Genomic DNA, 23,602 nt, shown 5'->3' on the forward strand with positions numbered 1-23,602 from the left:
CATCACTATGAATGATCTTGTCATAAATGATAGGGAAACCCGCACAGCAATGATCAACCTCTCCTACAAATTGCTTGGGAACTAATGTGGTCGGAACCAAAGTTTACAGGCCTGCGTTATCTGGATTTCTCTCAAGCGGAGCACTTCTACATTCTGACTGGTTGCCGCCTGTTGCCGCCGAACCGCGTCATAGCTCATTACCATAAAGTTGAGCTGATTTCAACTCTCCTCGACGCCCAAATCGTCCAAGACGCGCCGCGCCGCTCTCGCCGGAGCTCGCCGCCCGGCTCCCATTGAAAATGAATGACTTCCGGCCAGCTTGACGCTCTCGCCGCCGGCGGTGTGAACGCACAGTTACTATCCGCGCTGAAGCTGAGATCGCTCGCCATTATACGTCACATCAGGATGTCACGTGTCATGTCGATCCGGGACCGTTACGGGTTGTGTGTGAAACATACTGTAAAAAAATATGGACGACGCGACATCATCCGTTTCCGCTTGGCAGATTTGAAGCTTTTAGGCGGCCTTGCACGGCGCTGACATCTTGGGACCGAGTCTGTGCGGTAGCGATTTCGGGACCGGAGTTGCGCAATAGAGAGCAGGAAGTAGAGCAGGATGTACAGCTGCGATATCAAAAGCCCGCCCACACTCTCGCAGATGCAGAACAATTAATTATGTTGGTGTGAAATAAACAGTTATGGAAATGTAGAAATTAAAGCTTAAGCTCTAATCTGCTCCCAAAAATTTCGAAAAAAGTCTGTTAGTGCCTCAGTGAGAACTTCACTCAGAGAAGCCGTCAGTCTCAGCTGTCAATCATGACGTCACACACCCCGTTTTTATAGCATCAGATAACTAAAACTAAACTTATTTTAAAAACGAACACCTGAAATGAAATCATCGTGATGATAACTGCCTTCAGTGACATAAACTAACTTTGGGGAAAAATTTTTGAAGTGTAATTTTATTATTTAGTTTGCCTCGCGTCCATTAGAAAACACAGAGGGGCGGCTATACTGGGACCGATCACCGGGGGGCGATGGAGGCGCGAAAGCTTCAGTATCTGAGAGGGAGACTGCAGGCTTGTGTGTGAAAGCGCTCATATTACGGTATTTCGCTGGCAGTGAGAATGGACCAAATCTAGCGGCCCGGAAACAAATGCCGGGTCGCATTATCCGTGTATTTGCCGGAATCGCAGTGTGAAAGAGGCTATACACACACACACATTTGTTTTTGTGACATATTGGGACATTCCATAGCCGTAACGGTTTTTATACTGTACAAACCATATTTTCTATCCCCTTACACTGCCCCTAAACCTACCCATCACACACACACACACACACACACACACACACACACAGCCCCTAAACCTACCCATCCCAGGAAACATTCTGCATTTTTACTTTCTAAAAAAACATACACATTTGTGTCCTGATATTTCACAAAAACATCCCCACACCCTCACAGTCTCTCACACACATACACTCGCGCACACACTCGCGCACACACTTGCGCTCACACACACACACACACACACACAGTTTCTCATACACTAGCACTCTCTTACACACAAACACACTCTCAATTAAATTCAGCTTTATTGGCATGTCGAATAGTACAATTTTGCCAAAGCATTAGACATGTAACAAGTTATACAGGTATAAATAGATAAATATCACATATTCAAGTCTTTCTCACACACACACACACACACACACAAACTCTCTCTCTCTCTCTCTCTCTCTCTCTCTCTCTCTCTCTCACATACATTTTTTTCTCATTTTAATCATGAACTCACTTCATTTTGATCAGTTTCATATTTTGCTGTTTTGGAAAGTGTTATTTACAGTTTCCATGTTATATTTCCATATCTAGTGTTTGGGAGCGGAGCGATTCAAGCTCTTTTGTGTGTGTAAAATGGATTAAAAAGTGCCGGATACTCTGCTGAAAGTTGTATTGTCAAACTCTGAAGTGCTGCTAAATCTCATTGGATTTAAAAAGGTCTTCATTTTACCTTCATAAAAACCTAATCATATCGGCTATTATTCAGAAATGCGACACTATGATATCAATGCTATTAAAATGTTATGCTTTTATAGATAATATGTTTTCAGCTTGTTTCACTATTTGCAGATGTAAAGCAGTGTAATCATGAGTGCTGTTTTTAATTTTTAAGTTTTAGTGCATTCATTTGTTGAGGATATTGTTATTTGGGAATATTGTGACGGCTGCATCATAAACTCCCTCATGCGTTGTGTGATGTATTGTGTATTATGTTTACAAGAAAGAATTATTGCACTATTAATCATAATGACTCCCATTATAACCATAAAAGCCACTTCATAACGCATTAGACATTATGATGCAGTGTTTTTATCCAGAATTAATAGCAGTTATTGTTAATGCGGTTGTTTGTGGAAGCGTCTCCACTCTTCCGTTCTGCAGGTGCTCACGCGAGGACCATTTTTCACCGGCCTGCGTTTTTAATTCTGGAGCGGATCCAAACCCGCTCTGACATGAGGAATCGAGAGGAAGTGGCTTTACGATTACACACACGCTACAGTGTGACTCCAGTTAACCTCCGGCAGCGAGATAATGAGAGTCAGAGTATCATTGTCAAAACACACACACACAGACGCACACACAGACGCAAACACACACACACACAGACGCACACAGACACACACACACGCACGCACATTCACACACAGAGGCACACACACTCTATATCTCTCTTTCACACACACACACTCACACTCTCTTTTTCACACATACACACACTCTCACACACACATCACAAACTCTTTCTCTCAGACATACACGCACACACTCTCTCACCAACACACACACTCACAAACACACACACACACACTGACAAACACACTCACACACACATTCCATAGGGGTAATGTTTTTTATACTGTACAAATTGTATTTTCTCTCCCCCTGCACAGCCCCAGCCCCTAAACCTACCCATCACACACACACACACACACACACACACACACACACACACACCGCCCCTAAACCTACCCATCACAGGAAACATTTTTACTTTCTCAAAAAAACTCATCCTGTATGATTTATAAGCCTTTTGAAAAATGGGGACCGCTGGCTGGTGATCTCAGGTTTTACTATCCTTACGCGAACATTTGGTCCTCAAAATATAATATAAACAAGGGCCCACACACACACACACTCTCAAACACACACACATGGTAATCCCTACGTTATGGGGACAAAATGTCCCCACAAAGATGGCAATATCCGAAATCCTTGTCCTTGTGGGGACATTTTTAGGTCCCCATGAGGAAAACATCTTATAAATCACACAGAAGGAGTTTTTTTGAGAAACTAAAAATGCAGAATGTTTCCTGTAATGGGTAGGTTTAGGGGCAGGGGCAGTGTAGGGGGATAGGATGTACAGTTTGTGCAGTATGAAATCCATTACGCCTATGGAAAGTCCACATAAAACATGGAAACACGACATGTGCGTGTGTGTGTGTGTGTGTGTGTGTGTGTGTGTGTGTGTGTGTGTGTGTGTGTGTGTGTGTGTGTGTGTGTGTGTGTGTGTGTGTGTGTGTGTGTGTGTGTGTGTGTGTGTGTGTGTGTGTAATCAATCAGATATGATTCCGTTTAATGGCAAACAATGACAACGGTAAAGATGAAAACCGGTGAGTGTGACCCATGACCCAGGCCCGTCCTAGACATGTTTCACGAGCACATACTGTAACTACAGTCTACTGGGTGATTTAGCAACTATTGTAAAAGGAAATGACGAACGATATAAAAAGCACCAGTGCTCAGAAGCACATGCAAACAGGCTTTACAGATGACACGACTTCCTGTTGAGAGAAAAAATATATTTTTAATTCACCACAACCTATCATTGTTCTCCATTATGTACTTTATCTACTGCATGTGCAAGCTATACGCGATTCTGGGGCTAGTTGTCACACGGTGTTAAGCACACCAATAGAGCATGAAGAGTGGGACACACACACACACACACACACACACACGCGTTTGTTTTTGTGAATTGTGGGGACATTCCATAGGCGTAATGGTTTTTATACTGTACAAACCGCATTGTCTATCCCCTTACACTGCCCCTGCCCCTAAACCTACCCATCACACACACTTTGTCAAAATACTTTTTCAAAAAAACTCATCCATGATTTATAAGCATTTTGAAAAGTGGGGACATGGGGTAATGTCCTGATATGTCACCCTTTTCTGTAATACCTGTGTCATACACATGTCATTATACACATTTTTGTCCTGATATGTCACAAAAACAAGCACACACACACACACACACACACACACACACACACACACACACACACTGACCCAAATGATGTCATCGGTCCAACCTCGAATTTATGAGCCTCTGCTTGAGCGCCTTATAAACTCCATCAGGAATATCACTCGACTCAGCTCGAATATAAGAAAATCAATTACAGTGTGTGTGATAAAATAAAATAACAAAATTAAACTTCAGCCCGAAAAAGTAGATAATAAAATAAAATAAAATAAATAGAAACTTCCACCCAAAAGTAAATAATAAAACATTTAAATAAATTAAATTAAATAATAAAATGAAATTACAAAAAACTTCAGCTCGAGACATTACATAATTAAAATAAAATAAAATAAATAGATAACTTCTGCCCAAAACAGTAAATAATAAAAAATTAAATTAAATTAAATAATAAAATAATAAAAACTTCAGCATGAGACATTAGATAATTAAAATATCATTTTAGACAATAGAAAATAAAAAATAAAAAAATCTGATAATGTACAGTGGTACAGAAAGTATTCAGACCCCCTTCACTCTAAACATTTGCTAAAATCATTTAAAGGGATAGTTCACCCAAAAATGTAAATGTGATGTTTATCCGCTGACCCCCAGGGCATCTGCTCTCCTGAAGAAACAAACACACCGACATCTCGGATGCCCTGGGGGTCAGCAGATAAACATCTCATTTTCATTTTCAGGTGAACTATCCCTTTAAGTTCATTTTTTCTCATTAATGTACACACAGCACCCCATATTGACAGAAAAACACAGATTTGTTGACATTTTTTGCAGATTTATTATAAAAGAAAAACTGAAATATCACATGGTCCTAAGTATTCAGACCCTTTGCTGTGACACTCATATATTTAACTCAGGTGCTGTCCATTTCTTCTGATCATCCTTGAGATGGTTCTACACCTTCATTTGAGTCCAGCTGTGTTTGATAATACTGATTGGACTTGATTAGGAAAGTCACACACCTGTCTATATGAGACCTTACAGCTCACAGTGCATGTCAGAGCTCTTCAGGCAGTTCCTTTGACCTCATGATTCTCATTTGCTCTGAGACAGAATTGTGGCAAGGCACAGATCTGGTCACGGTTACAAAAAAATGTCTGCTGCACTTCATAATCCTCCATAAGCCTTAAATGGACAACCAGGGACGTCCTTTGGGACGACCAGAACCCTTCCTAGAGCTGGCCGTCTGGCCAAACTGAGCTATCGGGGGAGAAGAGCCTTGGTGAGAGATGTAAAGAAGAAGCCAAAGATCACTGTGAATGAGCTCCAGAGATGCAGTCGGGAGATGGGAGAAAGTTGTAGAAACTCAACCATCCCTGCAGCCCTCCACCAGTCGGGGCTTTATGGCAGAGTGGCCCAGCGGAAGCCTCTCCTGAGTGCAAGACTCATGAAAGTTTGCTAAAAACACCTGAATGACTCCAAACTGGCGAGAAATAAGATTATCTGGTCTGATGAGACCAACACAGAACTTTTTGGCCTTAATTCTAAGCGGTATGTGTAGAGAAAAATATCACCTGTCCAATTCAGTCCCAACAGTGATTGGTGGTGGCAGCATCATGCTGTGGGGCTGATTTTCAGCTGCAGGGACAGGACGACTGGTTGCAATCGAGGGAAAGATGAATGTGGCCAAGTACAAGGATATTCTGGATGAAAACATTCTCCAGAGGGCTCAAGACCTCAGACTGGGCCGAAGGTTCACCCTTCAACAAGACAATGACCCTAAGCACACAGCTAAAATAATGAAGCAGTGGCTTCACAACAACTCCATACCTGTTCTTGAATGGCCCAGCCAGAGCCCTGACTTAAACCCAATTGAGCATCTCTAAAGACAGACCTGAAATGGCTGTCCACCAACATTTACCATCCAACCTGACAGAACTGGCAACACATTCTCACACCCAACTCGTCAAATATGGACGCTAGACCCGGACCCCTTTATCGTCAATTTTCGACGTGCAGGGTAGTCCGATAGACTTTCGACGCGCTGGGTGCTCCATTCATTTCAATGAGAAACCTTTGGCGTCAAACACAGACGCACTGGGAATGGGAATATTATCGTCATGGTGAAATTTATTTTTTGATTTATTTATTGAAATTATTTATTGGTTTATAATTTTGCCATTATGACATGTTGGAGTGTGCTTCTCAATTAAATCAGCAAGCATAATTTATTTTATTTACACTATTTAGACACATTTTAACATGATTTCATTTACATTTATTTTATTTACGCTATTTAGACACATTTTAACATGATTTCATTTACATTTATTTTATTTACGCTATTTAGACACATTTTAACATAATTTCATTAAAATGTATTTTATTTATGCTATTTAGACATGTTTAACATGTAACCCAACCCCACCCCATCCCTAAACCTACCCAAAACACAGGATATAACATACGACTGAATCCACGAGTTATTCAAAAAAGTTAAATAATCCAAGTTTTCTGAGGCCAAGCGATTGATTTGCATGAAGAAAATCCCCAAAAGCGATCAGCATCTCCATCCGTCGAAGATCATGAACAAACACATCAAATTTCAAATATTACCGCCTGTCACGTCAGATTTCATAGTGAAATGTCATTGGCTCTCGTGTGTCTTGTGACCGATTGCGTCATTACGTCAGCATTGATTGTAAAATGTCATTGGCTCTCGTGTGTCTTGTGACCGATCGCGTCATGCTCAGGAGTCTTTTGAATTATTTGAATGAGATATGAATGAGTTCGTTCACGGGGCAGCGGGATCATCATTTCAGCAATTAAAACATCAAGATCGACTCTGTTCTTCATATGAAGACATCGTATGACTTCAGAAGACTTGGAATGCAATATGAGCTAATACTTTTATACTGCTTTGGTCAGATTTTGCAATAAATACTTGTGACTGTACATTTATTTGCCTGTTATGTGTTTTATATTGTTTAGATGTTGGTAGGTTTAGGGTAGGAGTGGAGTTAGTTGCTCCAAAATATAAAAGTAGCCTTTAAATATTAATAAAATCATGTCTGCTTTTACAAACGCAAAGAAATAAATGCGTCTGTGTATGACGCCAAAGGTTTCTCATTGTAATGAATGGATCACCCAGCGCGTCGAAAAATGACGATAAAGGTACGCCCAGTTCGTTGAAAAGTGACGACAAGGGGTCCGGTCGAGCGTCCATATGTGACGAGTTGGGTGTGAGAATGTGTTGGAACGGGAGAGGATCTGCAGGAGGAACGGCAGAGGATCCAAATCAAGGTGTGACATTTTTTAGCATCTTTCCCAAAAAGACTGAAGATCAAAAGGGTGCTTCTACTAAATACTGAGCAAACGGTCTGAATATTTAGGACCATGTGATATTACAGTTTTTCTTTTTTAATAAATCTGCACAAAGGAAACAAATCTGTTTTTCTGTCAATAAAAAAAAATGAACTTATGATTTTAGCAAATGGCTGCAATATAACAAAGAGTGAAAAATGTAGGGGGGTCTGAATACTTTCCGTACCCACTGTATGTCAGTTTTAAGGTGTTGTGACAACCTTTCCAAGAAACAACCATGTATGAAACCAAACTATTGACTGAAAAAAAACATACAGTTCCTGTCTATATATGGAGAAAATGAGTTCTCAGTTTAAGCTCTCATTTCCCTTTTGGTTAGTGCAAACTGCACTTTCCCACACAGAGCGCTTTATGGTGGCCCTAAAATCGCACATGGATCTAAATGGAGTGCTTGCGGCTTTGCATTACCTACACGGACGAATGTGTCGCCACAGAGAGAAGTGTGTCACGTCGGTCAGTTACCATCAGAGAGAACAAGAGGAACTTCCCATGTTGCACAAATCTGCCTCATACTGGTAGTAAAGCCTGTGCTGAATGTTAGTTATCCTCTGAGTGGATTGAGACGGGCTTAAGGCATCAGGATGAGTTTACCGACGCGAGAGCAATGTGAAGGATGGAGTCCAGTTCAGGTCGCCGGCTTTCTGACGCAGGTGAGAAAAGGCTTCAGGGCTTCACACTCACTTCCTCGCTGGCAAAGTTTTATCTGGTGCAAAAAAAAGGGAAAAAAGTGTGAAGTAATGTTTATTCATGAATATGTAAATGTGTTTGTTGACAGAACAACATGAAAGAGTGTGCAGACGCAGTGCAGAAAAACAGGATTGACGGCTGTCGGTTTCTGGTAGGTTCCCTTTCTTGGTCAAACGTTTTTATTTTCTGGTTGTAGGATCTAACACACTCATAACTGAGTCAACTAATCATTTATTTGAGATACAATCGGTGATCAGTGCTTTTAAAACGCTTTCATATGGGGAAGTGAGCGATGCATAATGACTCAAACATCCTGCTGTGGCTTATTATTATATCACACAAGCGCCAGATATTTATCATTAAAGATAATGTGTTGAACTGTAACCGTCAGGCCGGGGAAGACTTTCACTGAGATTATTTATGCTGTCGGGCCGGCATGGCGCGGGTTTGGGCGAGATTGCCTGAAGAACAGTCGTGTGTTTGCAGTTCTGTTTGGTGAAACAGATATTTCACAGCATTTGTTATTAATAATGCAACACTGACAAAGATATTCAGCAAGAGAAAAAAACATGAAGAGTGGTACTTACATACATACCGACCTCAAATTTATGAGCCGTAAAATACAAGCTCAGCCCGAGACGCTGGGATAGCATCCGCAACCCTATGCCAGAGACAAGGGGTCTGCATGGGGGAACATTTAAATTAAATAAATAAATATATAATAAAATATTTTAAAAATAAATAAATGAAATAAAATTTAAAAAAATAATACAACTTCAGTCCAAGACACTAGATAAAAAACTATTATTAAATTAAATTAAAAATAAAATGCAGCCTGAGACACTAGATCAAATATAAAATAAATTAAAATAAATAAATTCAATAAAACAAATCTTCAGCCGAAGACACTAAATGAACATAAATCTATTAAAATAAAATAAAAAATAAAATAAAAAGCAGCCTGAGACACTGGACAAAATATTAAATAAATAAATAAATAAATAAATAAATAAATAAATAAATAAATAAATAAATAAATAAATAAACAAACAAATAAATATATCTTCAGCCCAACACACTAGATGAAAATAAAATCAATAAAAAAGCCTGAGACAATAATAAAATAGAGATAAAAATACATACAAATTTAATACAAATAAATTAAATTCAGCCCGAGACACTAGATAAATAAAAATAATTAAAAAATGATTCTTTTTTTTCTTCATTTAATTCAAAGTATGCTGAAAATGAAACACATTGTTCCTCCTTTTTTTGTTGACATGGCGTTATGACAAAAAAAGAAAACTTTTGGTCTCCTTTCTTCAGACACTATACTTCCTAAAATCTAAACGGCCAATTGGCCAGAAGTTTCATTTACTGTAAAAAAATAAAATAAAATAAAAACCTTTCAAAAAGCCATTTCCTCCCCCACTTGTATCATATACTCAAAGTTGCGTAACACAGTTTTGGACATGTTTTTCTCTCCATCACTCCGCATGTCCTCCTGAATGGGTGCTAAGGGCATATATTACATATCTTTGCATATTCATGATGTGGCGTTTATGCGGTAACCATCTGGTGAAAGAGTGTGTAGATCACAGGAACGCTTCCTTTGACACTCGATGAGTGTGTGCTGGGAGCAGGATGAGCCGATTGCAAACACAACATCAGGACTTTGAAGTCTATAAATCACAATCCCTTGATTTTAAGGGCTGGTTCCGTGTTTTTTTTTTTCTAGGCTTGGTTGTGTTTATGGGGCGCAGTATAACATTTCTTAATACTTCTTTTTTTTAAACGCTGTATTTTTCTTCTATTCTCCCTTTATTCCTCACCGCTGTCTCCACTGTCCTCTGAACGGCTCGTTTGCTTCCTGCTTCTATGAAGCCCATCCCTCTGAAAAACGCAATGGTCTTAGATTGGTTGGATGGCTAAATGTAGTTTCCTGTATTTTTATCGGCTGAAATGTCAAGCACAGGTTGCCAAAAAGCCACGTCCCTTCCCATTACGGGCAGAAGCCACATCTGCGGTGACCAAGGCAGTGTTGCCAACTTAGCGACTTTGTCGCTATATTTAGCGGCTTTTCAGACCCCTCTAGTGACTTATTTTCAAAAAAGCGACTAACGACAAATCTAGCGACTTTTTGGACGAACGTCAGCTACTTAAGTTTACAAATGTCGCCAGTACTGTCCTGCGAGCGCGAGGTCTTTTTTCTCCTCTGCCGTCACACACACCTCTCTCTGCGTCTGCCCTGTTCAGTGAATGGCTGAGGGGAGCTGCACGCATGCCGGTGAACGAACACAGACAGCAGCTGACAGAATGAGCGAGCTATAGGCTACAAGAGCACAGATTTGCCACGGATTTCTCACTTAATGTTATCTGCTTCTTTTGTTTTATATTTAAAGAAATTAGTTATGATGAGTTCCATCTCTTGTGCTTATTGCTTATATTACTCACTATCAGAGAGCTTTAGTTCATCCAGTTTCTCAATTCAGATTTTACACATATAATTTTTTTTGTAATTCACTATATCATATATTGTATGACAAAAAGGTATAGGAAATGAAAACATTTATTGGGCAGTCGGCTGTATTATTTTATTGTAAAATAATGTAAATGTGCATGGATTAGGAGAGAAAACACATTAGGCAGGCTGGACGCAAGGACGGCGTGATGACGTCACTGATTTGCTAATTAACGCATTACGTCATCTAGCGACTTTTTGGGCAGGCTTTAGCTACTTTCTTTGGAAAATAGTTGGCAACACTGGACCAAGGGGGTAATCTAGCGCTCGGAAAGCGTTCCATCCATAGGGGCGGCCATTGCTAACCAAGCCTATTTTGTAAAAATAGGCTAACGATTGCGTCATAACCAACGCGACTCTGACACACAGTAGAGAAATTACCGTATAGACCTGAGGAGACGCTCAGAGGCGATCTTCACTGTCTATGAGGCAGTCGGGGGGACGTGGAGACATAAAGTCTGATAAAGTCAAGGGGGAAGAATGGGGAGAAGCCCATAGTGAGCCAAAAGCAACGGGAGAAAATATTTAAACAACGTGATTCAGATTTCACTTTCCACAACTACTAGAAAACCTACAGCTGTCAGACAGGTTGCTCACGTCACATCTACGTCCTCAAGCTCAGTCTGAGCCGGTGCAGTTCGCTCAGCCATCAGGAAGTGAGTGCCTCTAACTGACTTCACAATTCGCCGTTTAAGTCTATGCGGTCGCTCTGTCCATTTCTTTTATTGTCTATGGCGGTGACTAGCAAGGGTTTATGGGTCACCAACCCAGGAAGAAGCTCGTTGTAGTCCAAAGCGGCCATTTTTGTAGGCAATAAACTGCTGTATCTTTACAAGACAATATCTCCGTTTACATTGAACGTTCAGCGCTGTAACTTTGCAGATACTGTTTATGCTCAAGCAGCGACATTACACACTAACTAAAGTTAAAAAAGTCAAATCACATGCAACCACCCAATCCACAATCCACTTTTCAATAATAAAGGAAAATAAATTAGGAGTCGCTTGCGACTTCGAAAGTAATTTTTTCAAGTTGCATCCAGAACACCGGTCTGGTCTGAACGCTGAAATATGTCAACACACGAGAGCTTCTCGTCTTGGAGTGACGAACTGGGTGATCTTGTGGTTCTTGATATTTTATTCCTCAGATGTCTGACTGCTCTCAGACAGTTTTTGGACCGAGTGGATGTGGGACTCGAGGGCCCTCGCGGAGCCGAGCTGAGACTCATGCGATGCTTATGTGAGAGCTGAGCTTTTTTAATATGCAGCTGTGATTCTGGGGCTGGCGTGTCTCTCGCTTCCACTCCTGGAGAAACTCGACATAAATAATTCACCTCGGCGAGCAGCTTCCAAGGAGGTGCCCGGGCGAAATATTCCATATTTTATTCTGTGTCAAAAGGCTAAGCTCGATTTTAGGCAGGGCTTGGTGGTTTTCTTGTCTTTGTCTGCAGAGAGTCAGAGATTCAGAAAGCTCAACCTCTCGCGTTTGTCTCTATTAGAGCCGTCAGACACTCACGAAAGACGCCTCGCTAAATTCAGTTCTGATGTGAGAGTGTTACTCGGAAAGCAGAAGGATGTGAGATAATCATTTTTATTTATATATTTGAGTTGGAGGTCAACTAATGGCCATAAAAACCATCAAAGAAAATCTTTCAGCCCACCAGGTAGCTGCATCTCCTCAACCCAAATAAAATAAAATAAAATTTAATTTAATTTAATAAGCCTGAGATGCTCCAACATCTCTGTGACCCTAATAAATTAAATTAAATTAAAAAATACATTAAATTAAATACATTTAAATATTACAATTAAATAAAAAAATAATACATAAAATAAACCTTCAGCCCGATATTCTCCAACATCACAGTGACCCTAATAAATAAATAAAATTTGTATTTAAAGCTACACTGTGTAACTTTTTTAGTTTATTCTTAGCTAAAAACACTTCAGTTCTTTCCAAAATATATGTGCTCTTTAATGTATATTTACTTCTTTCAAGTAATAAAGTATTCTCATAAGTTTATAATATACCATTGAAAATACATACGGGTGAGGGGTTCGAATGCCGGTCGCCATGTTGCTCCTCCATCTTGAAAGTACAGTAGCCAAAGAGGGACATACCCGTAAATTCAAGCTTCGCCTTTCGCGTTTAACACTCGATGGCACCGCGTCGAATGTGAAGAGGGGGATTGCCGGGTTAATCTTGGACTAAATCAGCCACCGTAGGAGTTAAAACGAAATCAGAATGGAGAGGAACAGAAACTAATATTCACTGGATGGTCATATACTTTTACACCGCTAGATGGGGGAAAATATCACACAGTATCTTTAAATAATAAAATAATTAAATTTACTTCAATCAAATAAGCCTTCAGCCCGAGATGCTTCAACATCTCCGTGACTCTAATAAATAAATAAAATAATAAATTAAATTAAATAAACAAATTTAATTATTCCCAAAAAACTCCAGCATCTCTATGGTCCCATAAATAAATAAATAAATAAATAAATAAATAAATAAATAAATAAATAAATAAATAAATAAACTCTGTGACCCAAATAAAACAAAACAAAAAATAATAAAATAAAAACATGGTGGAAAACACCACACACATTCCCTTCAGAAAATTTAAAATGTATTTCAAAATAAAGTTGCATTAAAGGAAACTCAGACCAGTAACTACTTAAAAAGATCAAAATGAAAGGAGGCCAAAGAATAAACGTAATGAGTATTTCCATTATTCAGGGCGAATCAGAACATGAATGATTGAATGATGAGTCTCAGAGGACATGTTCTTCCTTCTGATGCTTATGAACAGTCATCAAGATCTGACCATGTGACATTACTAACATGTGCCAATACTTCAGTCACTCCGAGTGTGTGAGACGAGTGTGTCTCGTTTCCACAGCTGGGTAAGGGCTCCATCTAGTGCCGGAAAAAAGGAAAAAGCCTGTTTTCTGATTACACACCCTGTGTCATTTATAGTCTGGAAAAAACCCTTCAGAAAACTTACAGAAATATCTACTGTTGCATAATTAAAGTACAGTATTTCCTTTAAAACATAACCAGTGTGTCTGAAAACACGGAGACACTTAATAAGGAAGAGACGAATCTACTTCCTCACTGAACCCTGAGGATAAGATTAGCACACTGAAGTGTAAAGTGTTTAGCGTACAATCTGACATCTAATAAAACCAGTCTTATGTAAAACAAAGATCATATTTCCTTTGTTGTGATTTTACCTTTTTGGCTTAACTTATATTCATTCTGCAGAATAATACACTGTTTTCTTACCATGATCCACACTCTGTAAGTGTATTTTAATGTTATATTATTATTATATTTAAGAGTGCACAATTCTCCTCGGTTACACCAAAATTCATTCATGAGAAAAGTGATCAATGTTAGAATACCGGTACATTTTATTTTAATGCTATGAAATACTTTTGAAGGCCACAGAGACTTTTGCATTTTTATTGAAATTTTGGTCCCGCTTTATATTAGGTGGCCTTAAGTACTATGTACTTACATCAAAAAATAAGTACAATGTACTTACTGTGTTCAAATTGTATTGTAAAGCACTTTTGCTGATATTGAGGTGGATACGGGTAGAGTTAGGCACAGGTGTGGTGATATGGGTAAGTATAAGGGTAGGGTTAGGTGTAAGGGAAGTGCCAACTGTGTAATTACAAATGTAACTACAGAAATTAATTACAGACGTAATGACATGCAGGTATTTTTAAAATGTAAGTACAATGTAAAAACATGTATGTACACAATAAGTGCATTGTATCACGTGATTAATTACAATGTTAGTACATAGTAGTTAAGGCTACCTAATATAAAGTGGGTCCGAAATTTTATTGTAAGTCTAAAAAATATACACCCCAAGATACGCCACCTAATATAGATAGATAGATAGATAGATAGATAGATAGATAGATAGATAGATAGATAGATAGATAGATAGATAGATAGATAGATAGATAGATAGATAGATAGATAGATAGATAGATAGATAGATAGATAGATACAGACAGACAGACAGACAGACAGACAGACAGACAGACAGACAGACAGACAGACAGACAGACAGACAGACAGATAGATAGATAGATAGATAGATAGATAGATAGATAGATAGATAGATAGATAGATAGATAGATAGATAGATAGATAGATAGATAGATAGATAGATAGATAGTAACAGACAGACAGACAGACAGACAGACAGACAGACAGACAGACAGACAGACAGACAGACAGACAGATAGATAGATAGATAGATAGATAGATAGATAGATAGATAGATAGATAGATAGATAGATAGATAGATAGATAGATAGATAGATAGATAGATAGATAGATAGATAGATAGATAGATAGATAGATAGATAGATAGATAGATAGATAGATGCCTCGACGGGTCAGCAAAAGGGGCGCCAACACCATATTAGGAAGGTGGTCATAATGTAATGACTGTTCAGTGTATATATAAAAAAATCCTCACAGTTTTGCTATGACTTTATGTGGCAAAAAACGCAATGACGTTCAGCATGTGCAACAGAAACACATTAAATTACAGTAAAAACAATAACTAATAAAACATTATAACAATATTTACCTATGCATATTTTCATCAAACATTTACACAGAAACACTTTAGAATGACACAAACTGCCGAGTCAGTCTCTGAACTAATTTCTGAAATTCTACAGCTCTGGAAAAATTTAAGAGACTACTTAACATTGAGAAATCATTGCGAAATCAATGTTAAGTAGTCCCTTAATTTTTTCCAGAGCTGTATACATTATGAAGTTTGACAAAAGCCAATATGCAGAAATGAATCAGACGTCCCAATTTAATTACTATTCATTTAAGTACAAATACAATATTTATTCTAATTTGTATTCTTGTGAAAAAACAAATGTGTGTGTGTGTGTGTGTGTGTGTGTGTGTGTTTGCGTGCGTGCGTGCGTGCGTGCGTGTGTGTCATTCATGAACGTCCCTGAATATCACAGATTTTCCTTGTAGTAATTCACCTTGAGTTATGAAAACTTCGCTGATCTCAGACCTGTGCTGTGATTGTTCTGAACCCTGTCGTTTCTTCTGCAGACTCTGTCGGACGGGGACCTCAACAAATTCAGCCTCATCCATCGGCCGTAAGGAACCGGTTTCTCTTCTATTTCTACTCTAACCTCTCCACCCACTCGCTTGTTTTGTTGAAACTCGCAGTAAATCCCCCGATTTGCTCCTGTGTTCCTCATTGGTCAATGATTGTGTGCAGCTTTGCGGAAACACTCTACTAGTTTTACTTACACACACAAAACAGGTTTGTGTCTTGTGCATCGAACAAAATATTTCCTTTTCTAATATACTTGAAAATTTTAGCAATAAAAAGGGGGTAACAATTTACATAAAGCCTTTATATACACTCACCTAAAGGATTATTAGGAACACCTGATCAATTTCTCATTAATGCATTTATCTAATCAACCAATCACATGGCAGTTGCTTCAATGCATTAAGGGGTGTGGTCCTGGTCAAGACAATCTCCTGAACTCCAAACTGAATGTCAGAATGGGAAAGAAAGGTGATTTAAGCCATTTTGAGCGTGGCATGGTTGTTGGTGCCAGACGGGCCGGTCTGAGTATTTCACAATCTGCTCAGTTACTGGGATTTTCACACACAACCATTTCTAGGGTTTACAAAGAATGGTGTGCAAAGGGAAGAGCATCCAGTATGCGGCAGTCCTGTGGGAGAAAATGCCTTGTTGATGCTCGAGGTCAGAGGAGAATGGGCCGACTGATTCAAGCTGATAGAAGAGCAACTTTGACTGAAATAACCACTCGTTACAACCGAGGTATGCAGCAAAGCATTTGTGAAGCCACGACACACACAACCTGGCTCCAACAGCAGAAGACCCCACCGGGTACCACTCATCTCCACTACAAATAGGAAAGAGGCGACAATTTGCACAAGCTCACCAAAATTGGACAGTTGAAGACTGGAGAAATGTTGCCTGGTCTGATGAGTCTCGATTTCTGTTGAGACATTCAGATGGTAGAGTCAGAATTTGGCGTAACCAGAATGAGATCATGGATCCATCATGCCTTGTTACCACTGTGCAGGCTGGTGGTGGTGGTGTAATGGTGTGGGGGATGTTTTCTTGGCACACTTTAGGCCCCTTAGTGCCAATTGGGCATCGTTTAAATGCCACGGCCTACCTGAGCATTGTTTCTGACCATATCCATCCCTTTATGACCACCATGTCCCCATCCTCTGATGGCTACTTCCAGCAGGATAATGCACCATGTCACAAAGCTCAAATCATTTCAAATTGTTTTTTTGAACATGCCAATGAGTTGACTGTACTAAAATGGCCAACACAGTCCCCAGATCTCAACCCAATAGAGCATCTTTGGGATGCGGTGGAACGGGAGCTTCGTGCCCTGGATGTGCATCCCACAAATCTCCATCAACTGCAAGATGCTCTCCTATCAATACGGGCCAACATTTCTAAAGAATGCTTTCAGGACCTTGTTGAATCAATGCAACGTAGAATTAAGGCAGTTCTGAAGGTGAAACGGGGTCAAACACAGTATTAGTATCGGGTTCCTACCTTTAGTTGAGTGTATAATGCAAGTATTTGAATGCATTAATTATGCATTGTAATGCACTTCATGATGCATCTCATTAATAATTGTTATAATACATTATAATACTTTATTTATTTATTATTACATCTTTAGGAAGTATAGTGCATTAAAACACACGACAAACCTAATTCAGATGAATCTACGAATACTGTGATGCAGTTTAACTTTGGTTTTACTTATGATCATATATACGGTAATTAGGGATGCCACAATACTCAATATAATATTGAACCGTTCGGCACGGCATTCACGGTTCAATAAGCGCTGGTGAATTGCGTTTTTTTCGGTTTTGCATTTTATTAATTATTTCCATTTCTCTCTGTTTTAAATATTTATCTCAGTTTATTTCGGCTCTGTTTGAGTTTGCCTGTGAGTCTACGCACTGATATGAGCAAATATCCAATCATATGCACTAAAGTTAGACGGTGTTTATCCGCGTTTTAAAGCCTTGCCTGTTAAACATTTCATTTTGCGTGCTATACACTGTTTTGCATTGTTCAAGTTCAAGTTCAAGTTCAAGCGATTTATATGTCACATACACAGTTATACAGAATACAACCGGCAGTGAAATGTAAACAGGTCCGCTCCATGGACAGTAGTGTTGTAGTCAAGACCACCTAAACCGAGACCAAGACAAGACCAAGACTTTGAAGGGCCGAGACCGAGTCAAGACCAAGACAGGCCGAGACCGAGTCAAGACCGAGACCAATGCATGTCCCCACACTTATGATAAAATGTGGAATATGCATAATGATTGGCACTTCTCTCGTATGTGTGGGTGTGTAAGTGTACCATGAGAGAAGTTTTGATCAAATAATCAAAAGGCATTGCAGCGTTGTGGGAATTCATCTTTTTCTTCTATAAGCAAATAACACTTAACTTTTCGTCAATGGGAGGCACTGAAGACGACGTGTTCATATTGTTTACAGTCTATGGTGGACACAAACACCAAACTGACACTGACAGAGTTTTGAGTTTTGTTTTGTGAAAAGTGCTCGTGCCCATTTTAAAACTCAAAGTTCCCTAAGAATGCTAATCTGGATGAGGTATTAATCTCAGACACAGTCCATTATGTCTTAAATGAATGTGAATAACAGGAGGTGGAATATGTATCATACAGATAAGCATTAGTATGCTGCTTAAGCAAATTATTTTATATATGTACATATTTTTCATTTACAAATTGAAAATGTTATTGTGCAGCTTTATTGTGCAACAACAAGGAAAAGAAACCCTGTACTTGCATTTTTTGATTAACTACAGTTTGATTTAACAAATATCTCACAATGCAACGAAACAATCATTTTTTATTATCTTATGTTTATATCTCATATTATGTATGATCTCTTATCTTGATGTTTCTTTTGTTCCAACAGGTTGAATTGTTTTGGTATATAATCATATCAATATTAGAAATAGCATTAACAGTTAACAAATAGCCACATTTTCTGCCATATACAATTTAATAAAATGATCCGCTAGCTAACAAACAACTTTGTTCTGTTTTCACCTCACTCCAGTCTAAACTAAATGATTTTAGACTATTTATTTTACTACACATTCAACATACATAAGCTGAAATACTGTGGATAGTTAAAACTAATAATTCTTACTCTCCACTCTTGCTAAATTGGGTAAGCACACTTGTGTTCTCATTTCTGAGGTGTTCTGAGTAAATGATTAAACTGATTCGTTCAGTTCATTGTTGAACAGATCAGTTCTTATTACCGTCGTTAAAATGATTCGGTTCAAATGAGTCATTTGTTCGTGAATCGGACATTAGCAGACCCGCTGTGTGTGAATCACGGCTGTCAGAACATCGCGGAAGGTTTGTCCAGAGCCGGCCCTAGACCTTTGGGGGCCCTAAGCAAAATTTGGTTGGAGGCCCTTTTGACCGTTTTAAGTAAGGCCTAAAGAAATGCAATGACTACCTTATAACTATACTGTACATATATCTACTATGTTACTTTAAAATTTTGTAGTCTATTAAATTATGTTTTAATTATTCTATGTATAGCCTACTGTATGATAATTATCTTTTTTTACGCTGCTGGTCCTGAGTACGTATTTCGTTCTTATGTGGCAACATGTACAGAACGTCAGTTCTTGAGTTGAGTTCCATGTTTGATGTCTAACAGGAAAATTATGATACCACTGAGCTGAATGGCAGTGCAGTCCAATGAACACACACGGATGAACTTGCTGAATAAAAAGACTGATAAAGTGATTTTCACTGACCATCAAAGAAACATTTTTAATTGACACCAGAGTTTAAAAGGCAAAAACAGCACACGATAACAAATTTTGCTGGACAATAAATTGGCCAAGAAATTATTGCGATAATATGCGATAAATTATAATATTTTTCGTTCTAAACCCATTTTCATCTAAAATAATGATAATGGCATAATAATGCAGGTACACCTTTTTTAAAGATCAATAAACTTTTATCTCTAAAGACTATTTAACACTGATAATGGAAAACATTTTAAATATCCACAATAAATTAACAAAACAACCAAAAAACAAGAAAAGCAATGGACTCTCAGTCTGTTAACAAAAAATACACTTGAATAAATACCAAAAGCAATAAATAAAATGGATGAAAACTGCTTTAGGTACACATTAGGGGTGGCACGGTTCACAAAAGCCACGGTTCGGTTCGTATCACGGCTTAAGGGTCACGGTTTTTAAGTTCTGTACGGTTGTTGTTGTTGTTTTTGCTTTTGCTTGTTAACACTCCAGAAATTTACTTCAGCATAATATGATATATAGCTTACTTATCCACAATTCAGGATATTAACACAATTGTTATATCATGTAATCATGCACAATCTGAACTTGACCATCTCTGAGGAAAGCTAGGTGAGATTTTGATACAGCAAGAGAAAGACATTGATGACATGCTTTCATTTATTTGGCAAAAAAAAGGAGAATGTGTATTGCTATCTCTACAGGAACTTGTGTGCCTTTTTAGCACACAAATATTGAACTGAAGAATTAACTTGCATTTATCAAACGGCCAACGCGTCCGCACGACAAGAATATTTTATAAGTCACATAAACTGTCTACTGTCAACTGGTTACAACGTATCTCTTAGGTGCTTTTATTAAGGATACAATTGTGGCTCAAACATGCCAAAAAGCGCTGAAAAACGTAAAGATCGGGCAAAAAATCTGATGGATGTGTCTGCAAATATGCACGATTACGCACTTTCTGCCGTGACTGATCCCAGTCCTGAAAATATTGATCTTTGTTCAACTCATCTTCCCGATACTCCAATTAAACCGGTTTCTAAGAAAGGGAAAATGGAAACTCTGGAAGATGTGGTTGCGATGTTGTCATCAATTTCGTCACTGATCAACGAGCGATCTGACTCCCTTGAGAAATTGGTGAGTGCCAACGCGATGAAAATTGAGGGGTTGAAAAAGACAGTGGATTTTGTTTCTGCCGAAGTTAAGGATATGAAGGTGAAGGTTGATCATCTAGCTTCTCGGTTACAACGCGGAGAGCAACGAATCGAAACATGTGAAACTCGTCTAGCTGACCTGGAGAGATACTCGAGACGATGGAACCTTCGGCTGCGAGGGGTTCCAGAAAAAGAGAAGGAAAACATCAGGGACGAAGTCATTCGAATTTGTGAGCAAACATATCCTGAAGGGAAGGGCAAATTCCCCCTTGCCATAGATTCGGTTCACAGGCTGGGGAAAAAGCAGAATCCACTTGGCAGCAAATCTGCCCCTCGTGCTGTCATAGTACAGTTTATCTCGCGCATTATCAGGGATGCGGTATGGAAGGCAGCGAAATCGTCAACTTTCTTAAAGGACAATGGTTTGCGATTTATGGAAGACCTTACTCCACTGGACAGAGAAAGACGAAAGAAGCTGTGGCCTATGGTGGAAGAAGCACGCGCAGCTGGAAAGCCTGCTTATTACGTGGGTGCGCGCGCCTACATTAATGGCGTTGAGATCCGTTTGCCAGCATCTGATGAGACATAAAAAGAAAAACACGTATTAGATTCTCTGTACGAATGATATTCCTCTTTTCGGGCCCTTTATGGTATCATAGATGAACGTTTCAGGCTATACGAATTCATTTTTTGTTTCATCTACAGATAATGCCGCAGTTCTCTGTTAAAACCTACTGACAACCAGTTGTCATGTTTTGACGGTATTCTTTTTCTTTCAGTATGTTCAGCTGAGCTACAATATTCAAGCTTATACTCACTACTCTTTGTGCTCTTTTTGCACTTACTATAACTTTTTTGTTCATTAACTTGTTCAATATTTCTATCTCTCTAAATGCCAGGGGTCTGAGAGATTCTGTGAAGCGTAAAGCTCTTTTTCTTTTTGAGAAAAAATACACTACAGATTTTTGTTTCTTTCAAGAGTCTCACTCAACTTCAGATGATTGTAATTTCTGGAAATCACAGTGGGGAGGTGATGCATGGTTTTCGCATGGCTCTGAGCGATCTGCAGGTGTTTTAACACTAAAGAATAAATTTTCTGGTGATGTTCTACATTATTACTGTGACCCTTGCGGGCACCTAATCATTTTGGTTCTCTGTATTAATAATATTTTCATTATTTTGGGTAATATTTATGGCTACAATTCTTTAAATGAAAACAAGGCTTTGTTTGAAATACTTGAAAACAAAATAATATTTTGGCTAAACAAATATCCATCAAGCGTACTTTGTATGGGAGGAGATTTTAACATTGCCCCTGATAACATGTTAGATCATATTCCACCTAAAAATGCCACATGTAATTTACTATTAAAAACATTTATGGAGAAATATGACTTAATAGATATCTGGAGGCAAAATAATCCAGATAAAAAAAATGTATACTTGGTGTAATGCAAATTTTTCCAGACAATCAAGAATAGATTTCTGGCTTATATCTAGAAATGTTGATTTACACAATATTTCTGTTGACATAATTCCTACACCTCTTACTGACCACAAAGCAATTTATCTCAAAATGCAGATATCTACCCATGACTGTCCAACAAAATCATCTTATTGGAAATTAAATAATTCTTTATTGAAAATGGAATCAGTAAGAATAGAGATTACTCGCCTCATCAAAAATTATTTCCAAAAGGCTAATATAACAAAAATATACTGCATTAATTGGGAACTTTTTAAATTTGAGGCCTCTAAATATTTGAGGCATGTTGGTAGTCACCTTTCTAAAATCAATAAAGAACAGGAAGATAAAATTATAACTGAAGTTATCTCACTTTTAAACAAAGGATCTAATAATTTTTCAGATATAGACAAAATAAATATGGCAAATTTACAAAACAAGTTGGACAATGTATATAGAAAAAGGGCTGAAGGAGCCTTTATAAGGTCTAGGAAAAGGTGGCTAGAGGAAGGCGAACAGAATACCTCCTACTTCTTTAGGCTAGAAAAAAATCAGGCGACATTAAGTACCATTCATCAATTACAAATTAATAATAAAATGTCAAAGGATTCTAAAGAGATATCAGAGTATTGCTCGAGTTTCTACCGTAATCTATATTCATCACAATTTGATGCTAAAGCGTCTAGGGATTTTCTAAATTCAGTAGGAGAGATTAAAAAGATCAATAATTTAGATAGGGATATATGTGACCAACCTATTAGTTTAGAAGAAATAATTCAGTCAATTCATAAATTAAAAAATAATAAATCTCCGGGACCTGATGGTCTAACCTCTGAATTCTACAAATTGTTTTTTGTGAAAGTTTATGTAATTCCAATCTCCCGTCTACTATGACTCAAGGTTTGATTACCCTTATCCCTAAGCCTAAAAAAGATTTGACACTTATTGATAATTGGCGGCCAATTAGTCTTTTAAATAATGATTATAAATTAATTGCCTCTATATTTGCAAAAAGGATCAAAAATGTTCTAGACTCCATTATAGACGAAACCCAATCCGGTTTTATGAAAAATAGACATATTTCAAATAATATAAGATTAGTATTAGATATATTAGATTATTCATATTTGGTTAATGAAAATTGTTTTATTTTTTTCTTAGATTTTCGCAAAGCGTTCGATACTGTTGAACATAATTTTTTATTTTCTTCCT

At 38.2% G+C, this 23,602-nt stretch overlaps 1 protein-coding gene across 3 annotated transcripts in view; it reads left to right on the forward strand.

The window, feature by feature from the left end:
* The first annotated feature begins 7,997 nt into the window (after positions 1-7,997).
* The window catches only part of blnk (B cell linker), a 59,648-nt gene continuing 44,043 nt past the window's right edge, over positions 7,998-23,602 (forward strand). Inside the window, exons 1-3 of one of the 3 annotated variants that reach the window (XM_067422148.1) lie at positions 7,998-8,298; positions 8,424-8,486; positions 15,972-16,018. In XM_067422148.1, coding sequence (XP_067278249.1) covers positions 8,230-8,298; positions 8,424-8,486; positions 15,972-16,018 — 179 coding nt within the window. In that variant the 5' untranslated portion in view covers positions 7,998-8,229. The remainder of the gene's footprint in view (positions 8,299-8,423; positions 8,487-15,971; positions 16,019-23,602) is intronic. The other 2 variants (XM_067422145.1, XM_067422146.1) reach the window with 2 other exon arrangements.

Source organism: Pseudorasbora parva, chromosome 17, assembly GCF_024679245.1.
Source record: "Pseudorasbora parva isolate DD20220531a chromosome 17, ASM2467924v1, whole genome shotgun sequence".
In the NCBI taxonomy this organism is placed as follows: domain Eukaryota; kingdom Metazoa; phylum Chordata; class Actinopteri; order Cypriniformes; family Gobionidae; genus Pseudorasbora; species Pseudorasbora parva.